General features: G+C 38.7%; 2 protein-coding genes across 3 annotated transcripts; one reads left to right on the forward strand and one right to left on the reverse strand.

The window, feature by feature from the left end:
• Positions 1-292: 292 nt before the first annotated feature.
• LOC145476324 (fibronectin type 3 and ankyrin repeat domains 1 protein-like) lies at positions 293-10,034 on the reverse strand. 2 transcript variants are annotated; one of them, XM_081455368.1, is made up of 13 exons: positions 9,668-10,034; positions 8,232-8,270; positions 7,437-7,599; positions 6,931-7,055; positions 6,168-6,249; positions 5,982-6,059; positions 5,634-5,699; positions 4,987-5,152; positions 4,629-4,674; positions 3,403-3,497; positions 2,984-3,061; positions 2,563-2,607; positions 1,152-2,433 (listed from the first exon to the last, which is right to left on the reverse strand). In XM_081455368.1, the coding sequence occupies exons 2-13, from the start codon at positions 8,236-8,238 to the stop codon at positions 2,329-2,331; spliced, it is 1,056 nt and encodes a 351-aa protein (XP_081311494.1). In that variant the 5' UTR covers positions 8,239-8,270; positions 9,668-10,034; the 3' UTR covers positions 1,152-2,328. The 2 variants fall into 2 exon arrangements, with proteins under 2 accessions (XP_081311495.1, XP_081311494.1); XM_081455369.1 differs by lacking the exon at positions 9,668-10,034 and having other exon boundaries at positions 293-2,433; positions 8,232-8,334.
• Positions 10,035-10,165: 131 nt separating this feature from the next.
• On the forward strand, positions 10,166-26,438 carry LOC145475932 (WD repeat-containing protein 11-like). Its single transcript, XM_081455302.1, has 28 exons — positions 10,166-10,396; positions 10,886-10,955; positions 11,861-11,902; positions 12,245-12,572; positions 12,865-13,093; positions 14,026-14,780; positions 15,358-15,442; positions 15,546-15,643; positions 15,786-15,861; positions 16,053-16,161; positions 16,489-16,614; positions 17,316-17,420; positions 17,542-17,648; positions 17,987-18,101; positions 18,593-18,761; positions 19,511-19,622; positions 20,230-20,289; positions 20,625-20,690; positions 20,985-21,078; positions 21,167-21,412; positions 21,550-21,645; positions 21,841-21,911; positions 22,150-22,244; positions 22,855-22,952; positions 23,541-23,621; positions 24,348-24,412; positions 24,516-24,598; positions 25,396-26,438. Exons 1-28 carry the CDS (start codon positions 10,332-10,334, stop codon positions 25,521-25,523), a joined length of 3,774 nt encoding a protein of 1,257 aa, XP_081311428.1. The 5' UTR covers positions 10,166-10,331; the 3' UTR covers positions 25,524-26,438.
• The last annotated feature ends 25 nt before the right edge of the window (positions 26,439-26,463 follow it).

Consider the following 26,463-nt stretch of genomic DNA (forward strand, 5'->3'; position numbering starts at 1 on the left):
TGATGGCCGAAAGTACAAGGCCAATACTCTAAGAAATAGCAATAATATGGTTAAACGGAAACACAAACTCGAGTTGAATACTTCCCTCTTTGCACTGAATGCCGAAGAGCGATCTGGCTAAATAAGATCCAAAGAAAAATGGTTAAAACTTGTGGCGACCGAAGTTGTCATATCGTGACCATATTACGTCATCGTCTTGCTTCAGCGAATGCGGAACTTTTTTTGCTAAAAATAAGCCTTTCTTGGTACTCGCTTAATTTGTTCAAGCGCGAAGTCTCATTTCTCTGTCTCTTTTTTTCCTATTTCAGATTTTTTAAAGGTTTAGTTGGGTTTTGCAGGTGATAAAATTCCAAGGTTATTCCCAGAAATTAAATCTCGGGATGTACGTTGCTGTTACCTATTTCCTGTTGAACAAGCTGTGTTTGAATATTTACTGCTGTTGGGAGAAATATCGCAACTGAGAGTTACTGAGCCGGCAGGATTAAGAAAAGTCAAATCTTCGTGAAAAGCGAACCAGTCATAACAGTCGTTTTAAAAAACATGACTTTTTTGATACCCAAATACAAACTCGTGACGCCCGCGAGTTTTATTTGAATTAGAAGTGGGAATAATTCCAAGTCATGAACAACAAACAGAGAGGTGTTCCCGTATTTCTTGGAACTGTCAACTATTTGAGCGAGATGATGGAAGGGTTTTTAAAACCGTCAACTATTTGAGCGAGATGATGCAAGGTATGAAGTTCACCTCTAAGTCCTACTCCCCAGGGCATCGTTCCAAAGCAGGGGTGGGTGGAGGGTGGGGGGGCCCAGAAAGGGGGGTGAGCTAAACGGTGCAGGATTTGGGATGCGCCTTTTTATGCGCTATATAGAAATCTTGTAAGGCTCGCTGAAATTAAACACAAAAAAGAGAGCGGCAACCTGCATTCATGAAGCCACAGAAGGGTCACCGAAACTATAAATTGGTCAGAAACTCTGGATTTTTATGTGAGTCATATTACATCACAGCCACTTCAGTAACTTGCATCATCCCATTCTACTTGCGGAACTCAAATAGTTGACAGTTCCAAGAAATGCAGGAGCTAACGCCTGTCAGTTTGTTTTTCATGACTTGGAATCGTTCCATTTTTTAATTCAAATATAAATTAAACTCCGACATCACCAATTTGTATTTGGGTGTTAGAAAAGTCACGTTTTCAGAAATGAGTTATGATTTCACCGATTTGGCTCTCGTTTCGCCAGCTGAGGATTCTAGCAGCAGTAAATATTCAAAAATTTGTTAAGTAGGAAATTGCAACTTCCCGAATATATATGGAGGAAATGTGAGAAATGTGAGAAATGTGAGTGGACAGTCCGAGATTATTATCTTTTTACCGATTGAATTGTTAGTTATTTATATTATTTTTTTCACTTATTTCTTTCTCTTTAGCTTTCAAACTAGCAATCAGTTTTATACGCTGGAAGACGCAAATAAAAGAACTTTGTTTGGTAATTTAATATATCTAAAAAAGAGTAAAAAAAAAAGAAGAAAACATTTCATCATGTTTGAACAAAATTAGCGTCTAGCGTACCGTAAAGAAAGGTGTAAGTAACCTTCATAACGCGCGGAAACTAAGCAATAGTAGCAGCAGCAGTACAAGGAACAAATTGGAGTACGGCGGACTCCTTGGCTGAATTTGTTTTCAAAGGGGATAGGAAAATGGAATAAGCGAACGCTATGTCCGAGGACACCGAACATCACTGACTGTGAACTTGAGAATCGTCCAAAGCGGGCTGGAGGCAATGTACGCTACACGTCGAAGCAAGGAAAGGCCAAGTTGCATGAATTAACTTGAATGCGTGTACACCGGGTAAAACATATGTTCTTTTCCTCTCTCGACTCGGGATGTTTCACCTACGTATGTGAAAGTTTTTTTCGTTTTTAATCGCTCTCAATCTTTACTTGTTCATTGGAGAAAACTATTATTCTATAGTTTTTTCCTCGCATATTTACAAATATCTTTTAACATCGAGACATAAATGAAGTACTCTTCAGATCTCCAGAGACAAACGTGTGGCAACAAATAACGTAGTGAGCCAATCAGAACCGAAACAGAACTTGTCAATCTGTGTAAAGCACGGGGAAAGTCAAGTGTGCGACTGTGCCTGATTGGCTCTTTACCTAAGTGTTCACTCTGATTGGCTAAATCGCTCGGCTTTGAGCTGACAGTTGTAACGAATGTAGCGTTAAAGTAACAAAGAATCAAGCCAAACATTTTGCTTTCAAAAACATCTGTGGCACCAAACGGCATCGGCTGCACGTATTCACTTTTTCAAAGAAGCATTCTTGATATCAGCTGTCAGACAGCTCTACATCCTCTGGTTCAGTCGGGTCTTTTTCACCTTCAACATCTGCAGAACTTCCTTGCATCAGTGATGTGAGGTAAGCGGCGACTTCCTGTAACAACACGGAAAGAGAAAGAGAGCGCACGGTTAGAATGACAGAATCTGGATGTAAAAGGTTGCAGATTTAAATAATGGCCAAAAATGCTGTTTTATGAGGTCTTCACTTGTTACACCGGCATACCTTTCTTCCAAAGGACTTGGCAAAATCAACGGCTGTCTTCCCATACTGAAACGTTCAAAAGAAAGACAGAAATTTGAAAATAACTGACAACAAAAACAACATTCATAATAACGCTGCTATGGTATACAAACCACTTTTAACCTGTTGACGTTTGCTTAATGTAATATTAATACAAGCTTGGAACTTGGTTTTGGAAATTTTCTATTTTTATTTTTCTTGATATGTGAATGGCTGCACGAGAAAACCAAACCAAATTTGTAGAAAACATGAAACTCCCAGGCTCCAAGAAAATCAACCTTAAAGTAGAAAAGAAACAGTGCCTGTCATTTTTACATACTGTACATGTAACTGTTACTTCCACTAAAAACGGTGGAGGAAAAATTCATCAGTTATAGTTGACACCAATGAATAAATTACATACCTCATTTTCAGCATGTAAATTTGCACCATTTTCCACAAGAAGCTCAACCAAGGCGAGATTACCATTAACAGCAGCTGCCTAAAATATTTCCAGAGGCAATAGGATAACTAAATAAGTGTTACTCCATTGATACAGTCAACTGAACTAGAATCCAGTGAAATCACATCATGATGTTACCAAATTAAAAATTGACTGTGAATGCAGTTTCCATCCTCAGAACTGCCAAGTGGCATAACAGACATCCCCATTGCCCACATTAGCATGGCCATTTTGGAAATATATATGGACTAGTTCTTTTATAACAAAAACTCCTTAAATTCCTTACAGCCCCCTTCCTCCACATTAAGACCCCCAAAATACTCTTTCTGTTACTCAAAAATCATTAAGGTATCTTTATTTGCCAATAAATTAAATCTCACCATCAGTGAAGACTTTCTGAATTTGTCCACTTTGTTCACATCTGCTCCATTTTCAACCAAAATTCTGGCCACGTCCACACTGCCATTCATAGAAGCTAAAAGGAGAAACAAAAATAAAATTGTATAATGCCACTATACCAGAAAAACAAACTGTAGCAAAATATGTGGTTAGATATGTGGTTAATAGGCCCTTTGCACAATCCGGTCACATGGTACCAATTAATCAAGTTAAACATGCTTTTGATGGAGGAACTCTTATCACAGTTATTAATGCCCTAGTTTTTCGTAAACTGTTTTATTGCTCAAACGTGTGGGCAAACTCCTCCAACTGTAACATTGATAAACTGCAATCTGTACAGAACTTCGGATGTAGAATTGTAAGTGGTGCACGGAAATTCGATCACGTCAAGCCCATACTAAAAGAATTAGAATGGCTGCCAGTATCAAGTCAGCTTTACTATCGGAGCACCACTTTAGCCTTCAAGTGCATGACGGGCTGTGCTCCCGACTATTTGACCTCTATTTTTATCAAACGTGCAGATATAAGCACCCGTACCACTAGGAGCTCCCAACAATTAAACATTCCTCTATTCAGAACTGCCACTGGCCAAAGAACATTTTATTATAGGACAACTACAATCCGGAACTCATTGGACCTTACTTTAAAACTCAGTAGAACTATTTCAATTTTTAAAAAAGCATTGAAACGTAAATTAATTGTAGAGTTTTCAAATTTGTGATTATCTAAATTAGAATGTAATATTATTAATTTTAGTATATTAGTACTTAATTGTAGTATTGTACCATATTGTCTTCAAAAAGCCCCCATGGGGAAAGATAATAAAGGATGTATGTTTGTATGTATGTGCCACGGAATAAATTATGCTGGGACGCAAGTTACAGAGTGAGACTTTCAAAACAAAGGAAACTCGGGCTGGACTGGTACGAGTTCATTTGTTTTGGAAGTTCCCACTGTGGAACTTGCATCCCAGCATAATTAATTCCATACCATGTGACCAGATCGCGCAAAGGGCCTATAGTGACAAAAATGTAAATAATTAGACAAGCAAAAACATGTGATCATGGAGGTCTGCAATGTGTTCAAAGGGCAAGCATAATAGGCATGCAATGCATGCAGATAACTAGATTTTTTTATGCATGCTGCATTTCAACAATCCAACAAGAGAAATAAAGTGTTTAATTGCAGTGTTAATGGAACTTCATACCAAGTCTTATTAGTGGAGAGCAACCAGAATCATCTTCAACATCAACCTGTTGGTAAAAAATAAAATTATCAAAATGAGTGGGAGTTGTGGTAGGAAGCCAAATAGTTAGCAACCAGTGGCATGGTCTTGCAGGTCTTGGTTGGAGCACTGACAGTGATCAGTGTGTCATTTTCTATATTATTGAGGGAGAGCTATGACGGTGTTTGAGCACTGGCTAGCTCAGCTCCATTATCAAAATCCCTCATTCCACCCAGGAGAAATATTGGTATCAAGAAATGAATGGACAGTCCGACAAAAAATGTAATTTGATGGTAAAATGTAGTGTCTTATGACCCTTTCAATAATAAAGTGATCATACATTAATTCCATTGTCCAATAGCCACTGTATACAGCCTGTTTTTCCACCATCCACTGCCCAGTGAATACAACAAGATCCACCCTTGTCCCGGGTGTCTACAGATGCTCCATGTTCAAACAGCTGATGAGCTACTTTTAAATGACCACCAAAGCAGGCCATCATCATGCTACAAAACGAAACAGTAAGGTGACTGTATCACACAGGGATATGACTAAGAAAACACTAAGCTGGCTTGAGCACATTAACAAGACTCTTCTGGCCTTAGCAGCTCCAAAGTCACAGGGGCAAATTGACCGGCTGTGAGAACGATTTTGCCCAGCTGCTTTGGGCATCTAGAGTAAAGTTTTTCTTATGAAGAAGTTCAGTTCAAATAGTTTTTCCTGCCTGTGAAAACCAGCTGCCCTAATTCTGAAAACCTTAATAAAACCCTGCAAAGTCTTTGTTTTTGTGTGAACCATTACAAGCAGATTTTCAAAAGTTCTCTTTCAGTTAGTGATGATGTTGATCAGATAAATTATCAAAATTAACACTCCATGTATTACATGTAAAATCCAAATGTAGCAATCATAAATAAAAGGAGTAATTATTAATATTACGCTCGGTTGCAAGATAGCTAAAACGATAGATGGCTACTAATGAATAATCACCTGTTTTTCCCGCTTGCATTGGAGTAGTTGACATCAGCATTGTGTTCAATCAAAAGTGATACAATGCTAAAAGAAATATTAAGTCACTTGATTGTACACTTGGCTAAGGAACTGAGATTTACTTAAAAACAACAGATCACTATTAATAGCAACTTTTACTAACTAACTATTACATGTGTGTAGTTGGCTAAGAATCAGATAGGAATTAATTTACAATGCAGCAGTTTTCTCAACAAATGCATTATATGATGATCACTTCAGCGCGTGTGGTATCTTTCTACCTCCTCTGCCACAGTTTAAAAAAATATGAACTTAAAATTTCTGACATAAACACCTGTTTGTACCAACCTTGTGTAACCCTTTTGTGCTGCGACCATTAGAGGAGACATTCCAAATGCATCTGGAGAATCAACTAAGTTTTCAACACTGTGAATATGAAAAACGTAGTTATAATACTGAAATAGACAGTAATACTGTTGAAAGTTGGCAGATTTATGTACATTGTTGGTTAGTAAGCATACATCTTTGACCAACCTTTCTTCGAGAATTGCTTGCACCTTTTCTACTTCCCAATTAAGCACAGCACGGTGAAGATCATAACCACATAATGGGATTTCTAAGTTAATGGAGAATTTAGCAATAAATATTTGCTCTGTTTATTAGTACAAAGTTCTAATTCAAGCAATTATCAGTTTAACTCCCTTATATCAAGGTCAAGTTCCAAGGAAATGCTTTTAATGAACTGCAGCTCCACAGACTGACCTGTAGCTACTACTCAGTGTTCACCACTTCATGCAGTATTTTACCTTATTACATGGCTACAGTAGCTCTGCTAGCATGCAAGATAAGCCAAATTCAGCAACGTGATTGGCTAGATGACAGGGCAGATAGGGTTATCTTACCCACTTGGGATGACTAGCTACAGGTATATCCCACAGGAAAATGTATGCAATATACCATATCATTATGTACTATAAAGACCTCTATTAGCTTTATTACCAAACTTGTTCAGTCAACATGATTGGATTTTGCCTCCATAAAAAGGTAACAAATATTCTGGCCAGGGCTGTTAATAAGGGCCATAACCTGTAACGCCAGTTACTACTGAGTATGTTTGATGGGCCCTGAATAGTAAACTTGCCTGTAGTTGATACAATTCACCATAAAGTAGCAATTTTGCTACAGGTGTAAAGATCAAGGCTACAAGTGAGTCAAAACTTACTGAAAGGCCTGCTGGTGAATGTTCAACCATGCATGTTGAGCTCACCTTTGCCTGATCAATAACCCATATACATACTTGTAGTAGTAACAGTTATCACTTGACTCCAAGGGCTATGTCCATGGTCATTACTGATGCGCAGGCGGTATCGATAAGTCTTGTTTTCATCCAGGCCTTTAAACACATTGCTTTTGGCAAAACCACTTAAAGGAGATATCAAATTGATATTGATTCAACTACTGGTAATAAGACATCTATTCCCTATTCACAGCCTACTGTACAAGCCAAAGTACTTGGAGAACTAGAACCATAATGCACTGTTAGAAGAAAATGTAGGGTTCCAATAAAATTAATTTGTTGCAGCTGTTGTTGTTGTTACACTATATAAGTTGTCCTTTAAAAATATTTATGACATAGTTTTGTCAGTGACCACGTTCATAAATTAAACAATCTAAAGATTTGGATCTAAGATCGAGACCTAAGTATTCTTGTGAAAATAATTTATCCAGAAGTCTGCATCAACAATAAGTATCCCACTTACAGCTACCTTCAAGTTTGCAACATCACTGATAACAAATTCTCACTTGTAGACATTTCCAAATCCTTTCCTAGCATCTTCTTCTTCCTCTTGGATACAGTATTGAAGTCTCCCTCCTGAGGTGTCTTCAGTAGACTCCTGATTCCAGTACAACTCAATACTGTTAGGCATAACCTTCCCGACAACAGGAGGTGCTGGCTTATCAGGAGCTACAAATATAGAAAAAGCAAACAGAAAAAGGTTGCAAAATGCAATGAAATCACTGTAATGGGAAGATTTCACACTGATTTTCCCCTAATTTTCTCATTAATTTTCAACCATGGTTTTCTGTGGTCTAGACATCTGAAAAATGATGTCACAAAAAGTACAACAATTGGTTTTGAAACCATATGCCTACGATGTAGGTAACGTCTGCATACGAGCTTAAAGTAGCCCACCAGGTCAGAGCTCATCCCAGTTTCTGTAGCATGAAGCGACTAGGAGTATTTCTACTCCCCCCTGGATGGGATGCTAGTCCATCACAGGGTTACCCCCAGCATTAAATTCGCTGGTACCCATTTATACACCTGGGTGGAGAGAGGCACTGTGAGAGTAAAGTGTCTTGCCCAAGAACACAACACAATGTCCCCAGCCAGGGTTCAAACCCAGACCGCTCGATCCTGAGATAAGCTCACTAACCATGAGGCCACCGCACCTCCCACTGTGATGTAGGGTTCCACTTAAGTTATTCACAACCATTTTATGATTCACATCATTTGTATACGTGGTCTATGACTAATTAATGTAGACCGTAGAAAATGGAAATACAACACGGCAGATTTTTCTAAGAACTGAATCTTACCTGACATTGCTAAGCTCCAACATCAACTGAATAGATAAACTGTAAAATCACATGAAGATGTAAATTACTGGATAATGTTAAATGCAAAATATACACTGCAACTTCCACTTATAAAGCATAATACCACAGTCACCCTAATAAGCTTGGTGATACAAATGTGTTAACGCCAGAAAAGAGCACATTTTCATGACGCTGCTTGAGGTGATAATGAGACTCAATGAATGCCAAAAAGAGGTTAATTAAGGGGCTTGAACAGTTCACAAATCAAACAATGTATGCTTTATTCCCGACATTCTAATTGTAAGTGCCTATTATTACACGTAAGAGCAAAGCTAAGTGTTTTCCAAAAACCCACAGACAATACAAGTTATTACCCGAGGACAGTTCCACATAAATTTTAAAAATGATTAGCACTATAGAATCAAGTCGATGGAATCGTCTATGAAAAGTAATAGTTGCTGCATCAAACTTCTTAGCTTAAACCCGGGGTATCCAATCGATGGAAACCGATGATCAGAAATTCAATCAATCAATCAATATCAATCAATAAAATTAGTTAATTGGTATCGATTGGTATCGGCCAATCGATGACCAATCAATAGCCACACAAAAACCATTCATTGATTGCTATCAATTGGCTCAGCAACCTTGAACAGACATCACGCACGCTACCTGTCCAATTATCCGCCATTTTTAGGAAGCCCTGGGGACGAAACTGGTAAAACAAATTCCGACCCAGTCTTCTCAACGAAAAGAATATACCCCGTTGCACATGTACTCGAATTACCCACTTGCCCATCATTGCCTTTCCGTGTCATAATGTCTATGCAAGACATCTGGGTAGAGGCTTTACTGAATATAAGGTGCATCGTCAAAGGCTATCATCTTTGCCGTTTTGGGGTGAACGTTAGTGAAGTGTTAACTGCAAACAAGAAGAGGGGAGAACGGGGAAACGCATTTAAAGTTGTGCACCATAGTGGACAGCCCAGCCACCTACAGTCCAAGCTTGTGGATCCTCTTTGGCCACTACATGCAGACATTTCTGTGTTGTTCTCCTGTTAGCATTTAAGTGAAATGTGTTTATAATTACTGCGTACAAAGTTGTGTCTTTTATGCGTCAATTCCTGTTCCGTCAATCTGCAATTAATTGATACCAATTGATACCAATTTATCTAGCGATTGGTATTGATAATTGATACCAATCGATAACCACACGAATCTCCGTCATCGATTGGTCATCGATTATCAATATCAATCGATTAATTGATATCGACTGGTATCGATTGATATCGATTGTCATTGATTATAGATTCCATCAATTGGATACCCCGGGCTTAAATCGTAGAGAAAAATAAGACAGAACAGATTTATGCTGAGCTAAGCCTTTATAGAAGTAAGCTTATTTTAACCTCAAAAGGCTATATAAATGAGCTTACCAACAAGCTTGAGGGCATGTCTTGAAGCTTCAGTCTTCTTTCTGTTCATTAGCTTAATTCAGTGGCGACACAAAGCTTTCCACTCCCTAAGAAAAGTGGCAATCAAACATTATCTTGATACGAAAGGTAAACGCCATATTGACGGTTGCCATTTTTTCACCAGAGAATAAGAAGTAATTCCTTTTAGGAAAAGACAAACTTGACAGAAGTGTCGGCAAAAGAACAGCTTCGTCTTCGTCGTCAGCTTCGTCGTCAGCTTCGTCGTCAGACTCGTAAATTCGCGCCACGCGCAAACAACAAAAATTGTCTCCCTATGGGTAGGGTAGAGAGGCATCTCAGCGAACGTCAACAATTAGTATAAAATCGCCACTCTAAAGCTTATATCTTCCATAGGTGTTTGAATCTGATTTTTTGTATTTAACAGATAAGACTCTCTACTATATGCATAATGTCATTTTGATCGTTTGCAAAAATATGACATCGCAAGCTATTCTTCCCGATCCCACCCTAGAAATAATCATTTTCGTACGCGGTCAGCGGTCGCAAACGTCAATGGGAAATACCTTCATATTATATGGTACAGAGAAACCAAAATGGCGGAAAAAGACATTCCGGATTCGCAGAAGTTTGCTGTTTCTTAAACTACCAATAAATCTGAATTGCCATGAAGCTATCACCACGAGTTTTGCCTGGTGCGCTCAACGCTCAAAACAGAGGGGCTTGTGATTGGTGAGTAATTAAACTTATGAAGGTCTTGTTTTATATGGGTTTCACTTATTGTACGGCTTGCAATAGCTGTCGACGTCGTAATGTACACTTCGCATCTATTATGAAGTGTCGAGAAAATTTAAGGATAGTTATGAAGAATTTTAGTGCATAAGTGTTAACTGTAGCAATAAGTTGAGGCAACAGTACCGCTTACTTGCTCTTTTAAGGCTTCAACGTAACCACTCCATGCTTTTGATAACAAAGGGCCAAACCCTCTTATACCCTTGTGGTATTCAACTAATGTACGAATTTATGAAAAAAAAAATCATAAAACAGTAGCTAGATGTATTTTTGAGGTACAAAGCTGTTAAAATTTAAGCATGCACTACCTTCTCTATACCCTTGGCATGGGCAGAGTGATGATAATAAGTATAAAGTGTACAGAGATTATTACCCCTAGTTAGGTTTGTGACTAACAGATGTTTTAACATGTAATGGTGTTTTGTTCAGGGGACGGCAGTCAATCATTGCCTATGGATGTCAAAATTTTGTGGTTGTCTTTGATCCCAAATCAGTTCAGGTAAGAGCTTAAGTACGTTAAGCCTTATACATTTAATTTATTGAACCAAAAAAAAAATATATGATAATCAGCTGAAAAATGGATCATTTTATATCAGCCGTAAACATATCATGACTAGTGCCTGCAGGAAACTTGTCTTCCGTTTTTTTAGAGTATTCTAGCATTAACCTTATTAATCTTAAAAGAGTAAAATTTGTAACTTCTTAGCAAGTGTCATCATACAGCACTGGTTCCTTTAGCTTTAGTTAATATATGTTTATTATTAAATCTGGCATTGTATGTTGACATTCAATTATAAAAATTTAATACAGTTGAACCCACTGGTTGCGACCACCTCTCATAAGCGACCACCTCTCCTCAGCGACCAGTTTTCCAAGATACCTAAAGTTTCCAAGTCAAATCACTATATTTGGAACCTCCTGTAAGCGACCACCTCTTGTAAGCGACCAGGACCACTTTTAGAGCTAAAAGTTTGAAATTTTCTATAATAATTATTGTTTTTAACCTTTTGTAAGCAACCATTTAATTTTGACAGATAATAGAACAAATATTGGATAACAAGGTGCTATAACATCATCACACTCCTGGATAGTACAAGAGATGGAAATTTCTCAATGGGAAGTACCGGATTTTTTTCTCAAAATTGACTTTTTGCACGAATAAAACTTTTGAAACAGTCATGCAGTTACCATGCTAATGAGGTAAAATTTTGACCCAGTATCGTCTAAGCTCTCATAAGCGACCACCTCCCGTAAGCGACCACCAAGGCTTGACATTTTAGGTGGTCGCTTACAGGAGGTTCAATTGTATTTGAATAATTTATAAAAAAGCTTCCTGTATATATCAAGTAGTAAAATTAGATATTATCTTAAGATTAGTATTGTCGCTTTGGCATGTTTTGACAGATTATTCAAGTACTTACTCAGCATACTGCCCCTTGTACAAAGGTAAGGCAAATGTTACATTAAAGGAAAAACAAGGTTTAAGTCTGCATACACGCCAAGTGGCCCATCGATGTTACATTTGCAGAGCTTCAGTAATGAGTACTAAGTTTTTTGCTCTCATCAGCTGATAGTTATATTTTTAAGATGTTGGAAGAGTGCTTGCACACTAATACAGAATGAATACTGATTACTTGAGTAAAAGTTTCATATAGTTATGTTCGTACAATAAGCAGTGAATGATTCGAGCCTTAAATAAACAGATGTTACGTTGACAGCTGATAGTCAAGCATCTTAATTAACTATTTTGATGATCAAAACAACCATATTTCATTTGTGCAATTTTAGGTAAAGTGGGCACGCGATAATTACCACCATGACTTCAACTCGCCATATATCCTGCGTCTTGCCTCTGGTGATACAGCTGGCAATGTCATTGTCTGGGACATCTCCCAAGGCACTGCTGCGACAGAGTTTTCAGATGGAAACAGGCCAGTCTTGGACCTAGAATGGCTTGCAATTCAAGATGCCTGTCACGATCTCTTAGTAGTGCTTCATGCACCGTCATCAATGATTCTATGGAATGCCGACACTGGCACAAAGCTGTGGAAGAAGACTTTCCAAGAGCCATTATTGTGCTTTGCTTTTGATCCTTTTATGCCTTCAAATGTGACTTGTAAGTTTATTAGTTGTTTTTCAGGACATGTCAGTGTTGTATTTGGAATGACATTTTAGCAGACGCCTTGAAATAAAAATTCTCTTTGCATTTGTTTAATTTAATGTCAGTTCAGAGAATTTGGTGCTAGTTTCCTAAGTTGGTGACTTTTTACGCATATTGTAAGTTTTCTTCTTTCTTTGTGAAATACTGAACATCTCCATGTAGTACCTGGGAATATTTCTTCTGAACTGTCCTTCCAACAAGTTGTAGCAAATCTAACACTGAAAGGTATTTTCTTTCTCAATCTCAGTGATGTGTCAGGACTGGATTCTTTTCATCAATGATTTTTCCATCAACAAAGCACCAGATAGCAATGGCCGCAAGTTCTACCTGACAAGCACAGGTTCCACATCACCCAACGGCAGTTTTGTTGGTTCATCCAGCATTGGACAGGACAGTAAGAACATGGCCAAACCATCAACACCTAAGTCAGCACTTTCTAGGATGAGACTGTGGGCAGGAGGAGAATCCAAAACCAGGTGCAGAATATTCTCGATTTACATGATTGTTGAGTGTTGTGAGTTCCGGAGCTGTCTATGTTCCTTATTATGGGGCTAGCTCCTTGATTAGGCAAGATGAAATGAATCCTTCACTGTGATTGGCTACTCGAGCAGCAAGATGGCGCTATCTTGCCCATACGGGATTAGCTGCTGTGTCTGTATACTACTTCCCTTATTGACTAACTAAAGCTTGTTGAGTCAAGATGGCTGGATATTGGCCTCGTTCTTTTCTTTTTTTTTTTTTTGTTTTTTGCCTTTCAAGGGACCTCAACTCCATCTTGGTCCATAGCTGATATGCAAATAAAGAACTTGGCCAATTTCCAGTCATCTTGACCTCATGCGACATGGTTGGTCAATAACCCATATATCATTAATTAAGAAATACACTTTACAGCGGAGCTGCCATTGCCCAAAGGACCTCTGAAGGGCTGCCAAGTGGAGCACCAATACCCATATAATATAGGAAAGAAAAGGAAACCCATGAATAGATTTTATCCTGGTTATCATGGCTAGTGGTATTGCTCGTGGGCACATACACACGATGAGAGCCATGAAGATGATGGCAATGACGGTGTCACACAAGATGGCGGCCATACTGAACTCCAGTTAATACTGTAGGTTGACAGAGACATGCAGCCTAGGTTTACAGTGTACTTCTTTGATATTGGACATCCATGTTACGATCAATTAACACCCATCAAAACAAAGTATATGCTTACCAGTTTCATGTGACCATATCGCGGGTTCAAGTTAAGAGCTATTCGAGATCACGTGTTTTATTGAAGTTGACTGCTGACTAAGTACTTGTTTTCTATTGGATCTTGGACTCATGCCAGGCTAACTTGTTGTAATCAGGAACCTTGCTCTTACGCTTGGCTAAAGCTATACATTTCTTAATTTTTCTGTTTCAGAACTGGAGAGGAAAGTGTTGCCCTTAGCGACTGCCTCCAGCTTGCATACCTTCCTTCAGCTCGTCACCATCTTTTAGCATTGTTTCCAAGAGAAGTAATGATCTTAGACATGGAAATAAACCAGGCAGTCTGCTCTTTCAGTCTGGAAAGAAACAGTCCCTCCTTTCTCCAAATCATCCCTTGCCAGCAACGTGATGTTCTCATGTGTTTGCATGAAAATGGCAGTGTGATTATGAGAGTGCGAAGACGTGTGGCAAACAACCCCTACTTTGTAACACCTGACGAGGAAGCTAATGACACAAATGCGTCAGTAGACATTATTTATGAAAACAAATGCCAGTCAGACCCCCTTCGACTCAGCAAGTCAAGCCGATTGTTTGGTTTCATGTGCTGTCCCACCAGTGAAAGAAAAGTTGCTTTGTTGATCAGCGATGGTAGAATGATCATATGGGAATTAAAAGCTACAAGGCTTCAAAGCACAGAGTCATCTCTCATGTCAGAGGAAGCTTTGAAAGCTTCATTACCTTGCGATGCAGACCTAGACCACTTGCAGTGCAATACAAATCCCAGGTTGACTCTTTCTGACATGGTTCCACCGCCTCTTACCTCTGGAAGTGTGATTCCAAGTTCTGCACATTTCAAGTTCATCATGGTTGTCTTGTCGAATGCTGTGTCATCACCACCAACTTGCTCCGTCATGTGTCCACCCTTGACGACCAAAAACTGGGCCAGTTACAAACCACTTATAGCTGTTGGTAAGAATCTTACCTGAATATAGAATGGCTAAATATGCTGAGAAATAAAATCAACCCTTTATAATTTCAAAACCGTAGTCTTTCAAAATCAAAGTTAAGAAACTTACCACTTGCATTCTTGTCCAATCCAGCACATGAGGCTTTGGAAGGTCGTGAACATAATTACCACTGAAACCCTTAAATCATTCTGACTACAGGATTTGAGACTGCCCCTTTGCTAGTTAAAAACATTTTTCATCTTTATCTGTGTGTTGGGAAGGTGAGGAAACAGAGCAGTGACATGAACAAAGACATTTGTTTCTGCTGGGGTTACTTGTACCCTAATAAAATTAGCATGTGCATAATTATACTCAGTCTTTCAGCCAGATGGGTGTCCAGGCATCTTGTGGATGGCCACTTTCTATAGAAAAATTATTTTGGTTTTCATATGCTGCCTTATAACTTGCTCATTGAGCAGGCTCTACAGCACATTTTGGATGGCCACTTTTCAAATGCTGGCTTAAGGCATGCTTACATAATGAACATTATTTTAAACATTTTCTTGACCAGTAACTTATAATTTATGTCATTCCCTTAGGAAACAACCAGGGTTGTGTTCAGATTTTCAACCTTGGCACTGGCTTGCTTACCAGAGAATACACCATTCACACTGGAGCAGTCAAGTGAGGAAGAGTTTCAGCTTCTATTTACATTTACACTGTATTACAACTGCTTTCACTGATCGATGACAAAACAGTGAGTATTTTTTTGTTGTTGTTCATGCAGAGGAATTGCCTGGAGCAACTTGGACAGTTTCTTTTCCTGGGCCCAACCATCCGGGAGTTCATCCAAGAATGAGTTACAACTTGTTAGCATAAGAACCGGTACATGCGAACAATGAGCTATTTCAATAAATTTTTTTGCTAATGTTTCACTATCCTTAGAATAACCTTAGTGTAATCATGTCACATGTCTCTCAAGTAGTGAGAATCGTTTTTTTCTTTTTTTCTTTTTTTCTTCTCCTAGGTCAAACAACTCTAATCGAGCTTGGCAAAGCAGCGGCGGAATCTGCTGTTGAGGCTGTGAAGGTGTCCCATCTCAGGTGACTAAATAATTAAATAATTAAAATAATAAAAATATGTAATTATACCAGGACAGATAATCCCCCATTGCCTTCCTTTGGTAAGCCACAACATAATTAGGAAGTAATATTGTCAGAACTTTGGGTGTAGGGTATCCATGGGTGTCCTAAGTTTGTAAAATTTCACTTTGTCCATTTCTTGCACGTGGCAGGCAATACTTCCTTGTAATAATCAAGGACAGACCACTACAGCTCTGGGATTTAAAGAACCTTACAATGCTCAGAGAGATGCCATCAAACTTTTCATCAGTCACAGCTCTGGTATGTTAGTGTATATTTTGATTACAGTTGATACTATTGATGGAAATCATTAGAAACCTGCTCTACATGTCACATCTACATGTACCCTCGCGGTTTCGCTACTGAGATGTACTGTAGTGTCGTGCTTAATTTTGCATAGAGAGAAGTGTTGTGACTAACTGGCCATTCATTGAAATGAAACTTCTATCTGGTACTGTGAGAAGGCCTGCGTGTACGTGTAGAATAAACTGGAGTTCAGTAGATCTGGTGCTGTTTGTTTCTTGTTATTTTGAACGTTAGTACACGTGCTCTTAGCATTAGTGATTTGCAGTCTTGTCTTTTCATTAGGAATGGTCTCCATCTCATCACTCCAAACACCTGAAGAAAAAGCTGAGTCAGCAGCTGGAGACAAGTCCTTCTGGAATTGCTGCTAATGTTCTGGATCCAAACAAGACAGACCACACACCGACACAGGTAGAAGTGTTTCCCCTAGCTCTCACACCCCATTGTCTACTTGGCTGTTGATAACAGACTGATCAAGTAAAACAATCAATCAATCATACTACTGTCATTTGGTAATTCTTGAATTAGAAATACTCTCTTTGCATTAATTAAACAAGTGTTCTGATTGGGCAACTGTCTCACAACCATTTCAAAGTAATATCGATTTACAATTTTTGAAATTTAATTCTAAATTAAGCCAGGGTTTTCAAGGCTTCTGGTAGCATTCTCTCGCACAGAAGAGAGTAGTTTGAACCTGTTATTTAGTTGGTTGCAGCATTACTGACCTGTTGGCTCTAGATTTTCACTGTGTTGAAAAACATTATTGTACAAAAGTCCGATTTCAGTTTTCAATCATTTCTAAGTACAATTACTGTAAGAAGATTGGTTAGAAGTGAACTGTTTAGTTTTTTCATGTAGGATGGATTAGCCATGAGTGAAGTATTGATAAGTACATGTATGTTAGTCATTATAAAGTTGAAACTTTGTAATTTTTTAATCTAAGTAAGTATTACTATTGTAAGTTAAGGATAAAATAACCGTAGCAGGAGTCCTTAATAAAGCTAAATTACATTGCATTGTATTTTCTTGTCTGCCCCTGTAGTCTACCATTGTCTTATGGTCACAGACATTTGAATGAAATATTTTGTTCCTCTTTGTTTGTTTGTTTACAGTCCTGGTTAAGAGAACACTTTGTGTGTGTGGATCAAGACAGACTGTTGTATCATTTTCTTGTGGAAGGGACAGTGGTTAAAGATGGCTCAAAAGTCCAGTGTGACGTAAGTGTGGTTCTGTTTTAAAGGAGATTTTATTTTAAACTAAATAAATTTGTTTGTCTATTTTGAATGAAGATCTAGTTGTTTACAGCATTGGCAAATGAGTTATTTTCTGTGTTGGCAGAGCACCCTTGGACTTGTCACATACATAGCCTGGAAAGGTGATTTGTTGGTGTTGAGTGATGTAGACGGCAACCTGAGCATTTGGGAATTAAAAGCCAGAATAACAAGGTAAACATTGTTACGTGTAGTTGACATGTTTGCAAAACTGGGAATTTATCCGTCAGTAATTAGTTCATTCATCATTTACTCATTTACTAACCATTTTTACACAACAATGATATTGCCGACTTTTAAAAAAGCTCATTAGTGTCACTTGCCTTCAGTTCTTGACTAATATTTACTGTCTGTTTTTGTCTGTTTATTAGCCAAGAAACCACATAATTATTATTAAGTTAATGCTATGTCTACTTTTCCAGGAAAATATTTAAGAATGTACTGTCAGTACTTGCACACAGGAAGGATAATTTCTCACATATGTTTTGTTCTTGTTTTCTGTAATGTTACAGAAGTATAGCAACACACAGAGGTCACATCAAGAAAATCAAGTTTGGTCCTGGCCGAGGAAATAACAAGCTTGCTGTGCTCTTTAGTGATGGAATGGATATTTGGGATTTACAAATGGTATCTGCAATTCATTTACTAAATAACTTTATAAAATAACTGAGATACTATGCGCACTCTCATTGGTCGATAGGTATGTTTACATGAGAGTATGTGAACACAGTTGTGATGTTTTAGATTTGCACGTAGTTTTCAGAAATATAGCTCTTAAAACAAATATCAAATCACAATATTTGAGCAATAGAACACTTTTTCCGTGTTTACATAGCCTCATCTAAACACTTGGGGGGCTGGGAGAATTCTTGAAAGTTATGCAAACTCTTGAATGTATTTCAGGTTTGCATAGCTGTCTTGAATTCTCTGAACCCACCTCGTGTTTAGATGAGGCTATGGTAAACACAGAAAAAGTTCTCTATCGCTAAAATATTGTGATTTAAAAATTATTTTAACAGCTGACACCGAGATAAGATAAAGAAGTAGTCTCCATGTCATTTAGTCAAATGTTATTTGAATCTTTTCTAAAAATCCTATCTGGATTATTTTTTCATAAGTTTGAGATTTACAGCAGCTACAAGCTGCCAAAGGATTCTCCACCACTTGCTGACATGGACTGGCTGGCTTCAGATTTACCAATTGCTACTCATTCCAATGGGGCCGTTTTTGTTATGACAATGGACCTGAAAAGCTCCTCCTCAGCTATGGCTCAGATGGACCTAGATGGTATGTTCCTTTGCCTTGACCTGTCTTACATGTGCTCCTTCAAAGTTTTGCCACAGTTCTTATAACTAGAGCAAGTTGCTGGCATATGCTGACAAATTATTATTAGTGGAATAGCTAGCAGATATATGTGTAATATAAAGTTTTGCGTAGAGTCTGGCTTGCCAGGAAAGAACCACTGAATTTCCAGAAAATGCAAAATAATAACATACTTTAAGCCTATTTGGCAGACTTTCGTAGATGTATCATGATCTGAGTTTGCATATTAAGTAAAGATTCTCTAACTAAATGAAACTGCCTTATTTGCTTTTAATTGTTTAACTTAACATATATCTTACACTCTTGGAATCTTTCCTTTTTATTTCCTGGAAATTTCAACTGAAGATATATTAGGCGCACACTGCGCCAAAGAAATTTGAAAAGACAGCTTTATTTCTACCGTTAGGCCTACCGGTCCACACTAATCTATCGCGAAAACGACAAAAAAAAAAAACAGTTTGAAAACGAAGGTTTTCCAAAATGATGAGGTCACGATAAGTTTGTGATTTCCCTAGTTACCCGACTTTTCCTCAAACGCAAATCTAAAATGACCGATGATTGTTGCGTTTTTAAGCTTCCTCGGCGTAGTGTGGACGGAAAACATTTGATGCGTTTTCAGTGTGAAAACACCGTTCTCAGACTTCTCCGGCGTAATGTGGACGGGACCCTCATGTGCCTCTAGAGTAGCTGACTTTTGTTTTATCACTGTGAAGGTCCTTTGTGGTGCCCTCACATCATGGAACCAAAAACAAGTCTCATTCTGAAGTCCATTCTGCAGCACCCACTGGGAAGGGACCAATACTCTTTTACAGACATTGCAGACTTGTAAGATTTTAGTTGATTTATTGATTTTGCCTTTGTTGTTGTAAAAGGCAAAGTTTTTCTGTTTTTTTCTAAATACCAAGGAATATTTTGCAGTTTGTAATACATGCTTCTGTACTATTACGTTGTCTGTAACAGCATTCATTAGATTTGAATTTGCTTATCTGTAAAGACATGTTAAATATGATAGCAAGGTCGATTTGCGTTCAATCAACGGGCCATCAATCAAGTTAGCGGAATTTCAGGTAGCAGAGGTTTGCTTCAAAGGGTTCAAAAGGTCACGTTTGTCACGGTCCTGTGATTGGTAGATTTCGATCCATTTTGTTTGTCTTCTTTTTTTAAGGTTCATTACTCATCTAATTATGATTGACGCCAACCAAAAACGCAATTATGGTTAGTTTGGGTTTGAACGTCAGAGTTCGCGTGTTATTGGAAAGCGCAGCAAGTGTACATAACAGCATATCCTGTTACTAGATTTAAAGAAAACGTGCTATCCAGGCGGTAGTGAATCAGACTTGAACGTTGTGTAATGCCAGGTAACTGTAGGATCACAAAAACATCTTTATCTTATCTTACCTTTGGTAACCTCGCCTTACTTCTAATATTTTAGGGAATTAAAGAAAGAAGAATCAGTGACTGTAATTCAGGACCAACTTAAAATGATTCCTCCGTAAGTATAACACACTTGATGTAGAAATTGTTTCATCACTTTTTAAAAGCTATCTATCATGCAAGACTCATTATTTTGACAGTCAAAATATTTTATAGGATTACTGAGGGTAGTTATGCCTAATGCAAACTTTACTTTAGTTACTAAAACAAGACACACTTAAGCCCCACGCATCCTCTCTTCGTTCGTTCGAGAGTTGACGCAAGAAGAGACGATCAAGGCAATATTATATGCCTATAGGGGAGTTTATTCTGAAGGTTATATTTCAGAAGTGGCTGTGAAAACTAGTAATCGGTTCTTCTAATAACGATTGTGTATCACTTTGTATTCTTCAGGAATATTGGAGAACTGCTGCTGAATTCAACGTTGGGAACTGCACAGAAATGTTACCTTGCAGCACAGTAAGTTAAATACGGAGTAGCAGGCATTGTAAACCTTTACAGCAAACAAACCTTTGATACCATTTTGGTCGTTTCGTTAGGTAGAGAGACAATTTGAGAGGATGTGTATTGCTTTCAAGGGAACTGGTACTCACACTGGTTCCCAGTTCCCAAATCGTAAGACTTCCGTGCCCCACTTTCCACCCCACCCCTCTCCCCTTCCCGCCACAACATCGTATTTGATTTTGAGTAGGTCTTAAAAAGACACGAATTTTGAAACTGAAATCCGTCTTTCCGTTGAAATGCACTTTTCAGTTTGTTTGGAGACGAAGCAGAAACCGTGTTTTGGCAAGTTGCTCTTCACTACCTCCGACGAGAAAAGGCCAGACTGTTGTGTTCAAAACATAAGGTAGGTAAAATCAATCACGGTTATTATAAATATAATATCTTGTATGTTGCTGTTGATTGTGGATTTTATGTAAAAACTTATCTTCTAGTCGGATCATCAACCCATGTACAACCGAGCAAGGTCGTACTCTGCTGACCTATTCAACCCTTCTGAAGCCACGGCCAAACTCAGACGGAGCTTCAGTTCCAGGAGCCTGGATCTACTTTCAATCGACGATGACCTTGAACTGTGTGGCCAAGGGGAGAATGGTGCGAGCGAAAACGAAAGCTGTTGCTGTTATCCAGTCTCCCTCGACACTTGTTATGGCATCATCAGTGACACAGATGCATTCCAGGTAAGGTTTGATTTAGAAGTAGGCTATTTTTTCGGCTGGTACGGAAATACACTTAGCCTCTCACCCCAACCCCCTCTGAATCAGTGTTAAATGTAAAGGTTTCTATTAACCATTTCTCAATCATTCTCTTTTCTCAGAGAAGTCAGCTGGACCGTCTCGCTCTTCATGACAGCAAGAGATCCACATACGATCACACAAGAAAATGCGCTGAAACTCTGGTGCTTTTAGGACAGGTGGGAACGTTGTTAGTACTGATAAAATTATAGCAATGAAATTGAAAATCACGATAAGGACTGCAACAGTAAATCATAGGAATGTTTACTCGATAGCTTGACTTGTCTAATGAACTTCCTCATCAAGTGTTAGACAGACTGTCAATCCAACCCGTCTTTCTGCTTACGTTGATACACATTCTGTTCTTATTGTAGGCCGACAGAGCAGTGCAGTTGTTCCTTGAGACAGATGCTGTTAATGATAACTATTATGTGGACTCTCTCAGGTGAGGCCTTTGAACACGAAAATCTCGCCAGTATTTAATGGAAATAAACGATTTATAGTTAATGTAGCATAATTTTAAAGTTGTACTTGTGGCGACTACGTGTGTTTTGCACTGCGGTTTAACTCCCTACTTCTTCAACATTTACTATTTGCCGTGAAAGTCTCCGTCTTCACTAGTGGTAATCTTAGCTTGTCCAAACATTTTTCCCTGTGATTTTCTTTGTTCTTTACCTTCATAGAGCTTGTTTAGTGGCAACCATTCGCTCCTCAGGTGCTTCGCAAAGCACAATAAAACTTGTAGCGACAAATCTCATCGCGAGCGGAAAACTAGCAGGTGAGCTTTATTGCGCTGTATATTGTGTACTGTTTTGAAGTCATGTTTATTTAGGCCCGGAGAAGGAGGGTGGTGTGCGGGGAGAGGGGGGTGAAGTTAAGAATCCTTGTGAATTAGGACAGGAATACAAAAGTCATGTAACTTTCGTTTAGATAGTTCGTTTACGCTTCTAAATACACGGCTAGACAATAAAACAGGTTTTTCCAACAGTGGTGTTGAACATGTCTGATGTTTGGCCGCCCTTAACCAGAGTTTGAATGAAAATGATTGAATTACAGAACGTTGTTTGATCGTTAATGGCCGATTCTTGGCCGCAATGCCGAATAAAAGTGTTTTATCATTTGGCTAAAATGGGAACGAGACATAGGTATTTAACTGGGACTGTTCAGGGATGAAAAGTAGCTCTTGATAGGGGGCGGGGGGAGCCATACCTCTAATATTTTTATGCTGGGTTTGCTGGAAGTATTCACCGTAATTGTGAGTTATTACGTAGCAACAGCAGATCAGGCCTGTGTATCTTGTACTCTAACTTGGTGGATATCAACCGAGACGTTTTTTCTCCATTTATTTACTTTTTTTTTTAACTTTACACCGTTGGTATTGTCTACAGAGGGAGTTCAGCTGCTGTGCTTGATTGACAAGGGACTGGATGCCTGCCGTTATCTTCAGACTTACGGTGAATGGGATCGAGCAGCCTGGCTCGCAAAGGTAACACGTTTATCTCAGCATCAGTGTCTTATTCACTATTTTAATGCGTCCATTGGAACACTCACTGCACTTCCCTATCTATAGACAGTTTCTTAAGTACCTAAACATTGCAACTCTGATGAAGGTGGACAGAAGCCAACAAAAAGTCAGAACAGAAAACAACAGATCGGATAACAAAAATGAATAAGGCATAATTTTCTAAGTTCATTTTCTAGAGGATCCTAGAGGTTTGAGTCAATAGCCGGTGGACATCCTCCTTCATTCTCTCTTTCATACCTAATGTGTATTTTACAGCCGAAACGTCAGTTTAGAGTTACACTTCTCCCGCTCTTAATGTAAAAATTTTCCCTTTATACCTGTGAGACATATTCAATACTGAACATTACATTAATCCCGTACTTTCGGTCTGCACTATACGATTTGGATCCTCCTTGTATCTCGTCGGTTTTATATATCCCGGGCTTCGCGCTTGGGCCATAAATCGACTGGGAAACACTTGTTCCGTACCTAAACGCACAGCTTTCGAAGTGGATTAGTAGGAGGCCTAGGTACGTGTGATATCTTGGTTTGTAATGATCATTCTTGCAGGCCACTCTCAACTATCCTGACTGTGCCGAGGTGATGAGAAGATGGATTGAACATCTGTCCAGTACTCACACGAGTCAACAGGTCATTACGTCTTGTCTGCATGTAATACTTTACCATGTCTACATTGCAAGTACAGATAGAAACCTTCTCGGTCTTACTTGTATCTTAACAATACGTACAGTTGACGAGGAAGCTAAGAAAACATGTTGACTCTTGGAGAAATCCAATTAAGCAGCGTCTACACTACGCCGGAGAAATTTGAAAACGCAGCTTTATTTCTACGGCAAGGCCTACCGTCTACACTAATCCGTCACAAAAGCGAAGCTTTTCCTGCAAGCTCTTCAAACCGGAGGGATTTGATAACACCGTCTTTGCGTTTATGTGTGGACGGAAAGCATTTTGAAAACGGAACTTTTCAAAAACGAGGGTGTCACTATGATTTCCCCGACCGAGTTTTCCTCAAACAAAAATCCAAAATGACGGGTGATTGTTGCGTTTTTTAACTTCTCCGGCGTAGTGTAGACGGAAAACATTTGATGCGTTTTCAGAGTGAAACCTCCGTTCTCAAATTCCTCCGGCGGGGCCTTAGACCCGGTGTGTGGCTGAATTCAGGAGTTTCAAAGAACTCTCTTCCCATACCTTAGAGGGCGATGTGTTAATTTATCTCTATATGAAAACAAATCAGACTTTTTCGATTCGTTATGCAGTAACAGACGTCTTCTGTGTTGTACTAGTCAAGGAATACGGTGTGGATAATATTGGGTAAACGTAACGTACGTGTACTGTGCTTTTTGTGATTTCTTGCAGAGCAAGGCTGTGTTGGTGTTGTTGTCTTTAGGAAAGTTCTACAAGGCGCTAGATATGCTCTACAGGTATTGATCATGTAACAAATAAATGGTTTACTTCAGTTAAATTCAAAATTGGTTGTTATTTCAATGGTGTGATGAACTTTTGATTCGTTCTCCTTGTTTGCAGCATGCGTTATTTTGACCGTGCAGGGTTGTTCGCAGAAGCTTGTCAGGAGTATGGCTTCCTTTCTCCAAGCGACGAAAAGAACAGTATCCTTTTCACAATGGCTCTTTGTTGTAGCAGAAGTATTTTAAAGTGAAAGTTGACAACCTTAAGTGATGTTTAGGAACTGAGTTAAACTCGGCTTGTTAATTCAATCAGTTTGATTTTATTGGAAAAAGTTGTTCACTTTCTATGAACAAACACATTGGTTTCTTCATGTACCTTCAGAGCGAAGCGCGATCGTTAACTTTCTCCAACTGAGCAAGCCCAAGTTAACATGAGTGCGACGCGCAAGAGTTACGCATCGCGTACAGGAAGCGGAAGTCAAAATGATTGGGAAACGTTTCGCCGCAATACACGGTTTGCGTGTTGCGCTCGACACCCGCGCGTGGAACACGCAATAAATATATTATTACGAATATGTTGCCGTGCGTCTGTTCAGTTATAGATCACAGATGACGTCAAAAATGAGATAAGAAGTAAAAGGGAGCACACAAGGCGATAGCCGAGTGTGTCACCGATGTTCTTGCAACATACTGAACAGACGCATGTCAATATGGAACCTATCTATTTATTTTATAACTAGTTACATGAACAAGAACATGCTAATGAAGTCGTCCATACGTCTGTCCTCCAATTGAGCATAAGTAAGAACCAATCAAACTGTCTTAGATCGTGAAATACTCGTGCAAAGAGAAACTATAAACTTGAAGCTAAGCAAGAAGTGTAACAGTTGATACGTTACTCAAGACTCATCCTGCGTATTGGTTTAAGCTCTCAAATGAGGGTTTTTGCTCTGTTAGGTGTTGTTCACAATTTACCATTTTCCTTAACACATGTTTAGCTGCTCTTGTGCACGCAGTTTACACAGAGTATGCTCGCTATCTTCACAGTCTTGGACTTGAAAAGTCTGCTTATTTCTTTGCTAATAAAGCTGGACCTAAAGCAAGACAACTACTGGATGGAATGTAGATAACATAAAATGACTACAGAAATACTGTTATATAACAAAAAATAAGATTCCTGAATGAAATGAACTGAGACTGCGATTAACAAGGAGATTTTAACAGTATGGAAGGAAACAAGATTTAGAGAAACTATAATAACTCAAAATTAATAAACAAAGGGCAAGAAAAAAGTGCGTGCCAGGTGGGGTGAATATTTTTATTAGAATTACAAAAGTTTTCCACCGTCATTATATCTGGTTTTCGCTACTTAGGACCAACTTCCAAGTATTCAAATTATGTCTACAACTATTATTAAACCAAAAACGTTACAGATCTGTTGAAATTCTAAAACGTTTTCTTTGATATAAATAAATGACAGATAAATTATTGGCATTGTGCTGTAAGGGAGTGTTTTTATTACATTTACCTGAGATCACAAACAAAAGAGGACAAAATATCCCACTTTGAACTACCAAAGAGTGTTTGTAACTGCTGAAGAGGACAATGAAGCCCCGTTACCCTGAAACCGCATCAAATGTTTTCAGTCCACACTACGTCGGAGGAACTTAAAAACGCAACAATGGCCCGTCATTTTTGATTTGTGTTTGAGGAAAACTCTGTCATGAAAATCAAATGGTTATCGTGACGCCATCGTTTTCATAGAGCTCCGTTTTTAACAAGTGTTCCGTCCACACGAAGACGAAAAGCCGGTGTTTTCAAATTCCTCCGGTTTTAAGATCGTTTGCGAAAAGCTCCGTTTGCGTGACGCATAGGCCTGACGTTAGAAATAAAGCTGCGTTTTTAAATTTCTCCGGCGTAGCGTGGACGCTGCCTCAAATTGTCGATTAATATGGTCAAAACTATGTACCAGCTACATTGAACAAACAAGTGCATGACGTTTTTTCAGCCTCTTTACTTATGGCTTTAGTTACATTTAAAGCGTAGTTACATTAGCAAAGCAAAGC

The sequence above is a fragment of the Orbicella franksi genome, chromosome 2 (genome assembly GCF_964199315.1).
Source record: "Orbicella franksi chromosome 2, jaOrbFran1.1, whole genome shotgun sequence".
Classification (NCBI taxonomy): domain Eukaryota; kingdom Metazoa; phylum Cnidaria; class Anthozoa; order Scleractinia; family Merulinidae; genus Orbicella; species Orbicella franksi.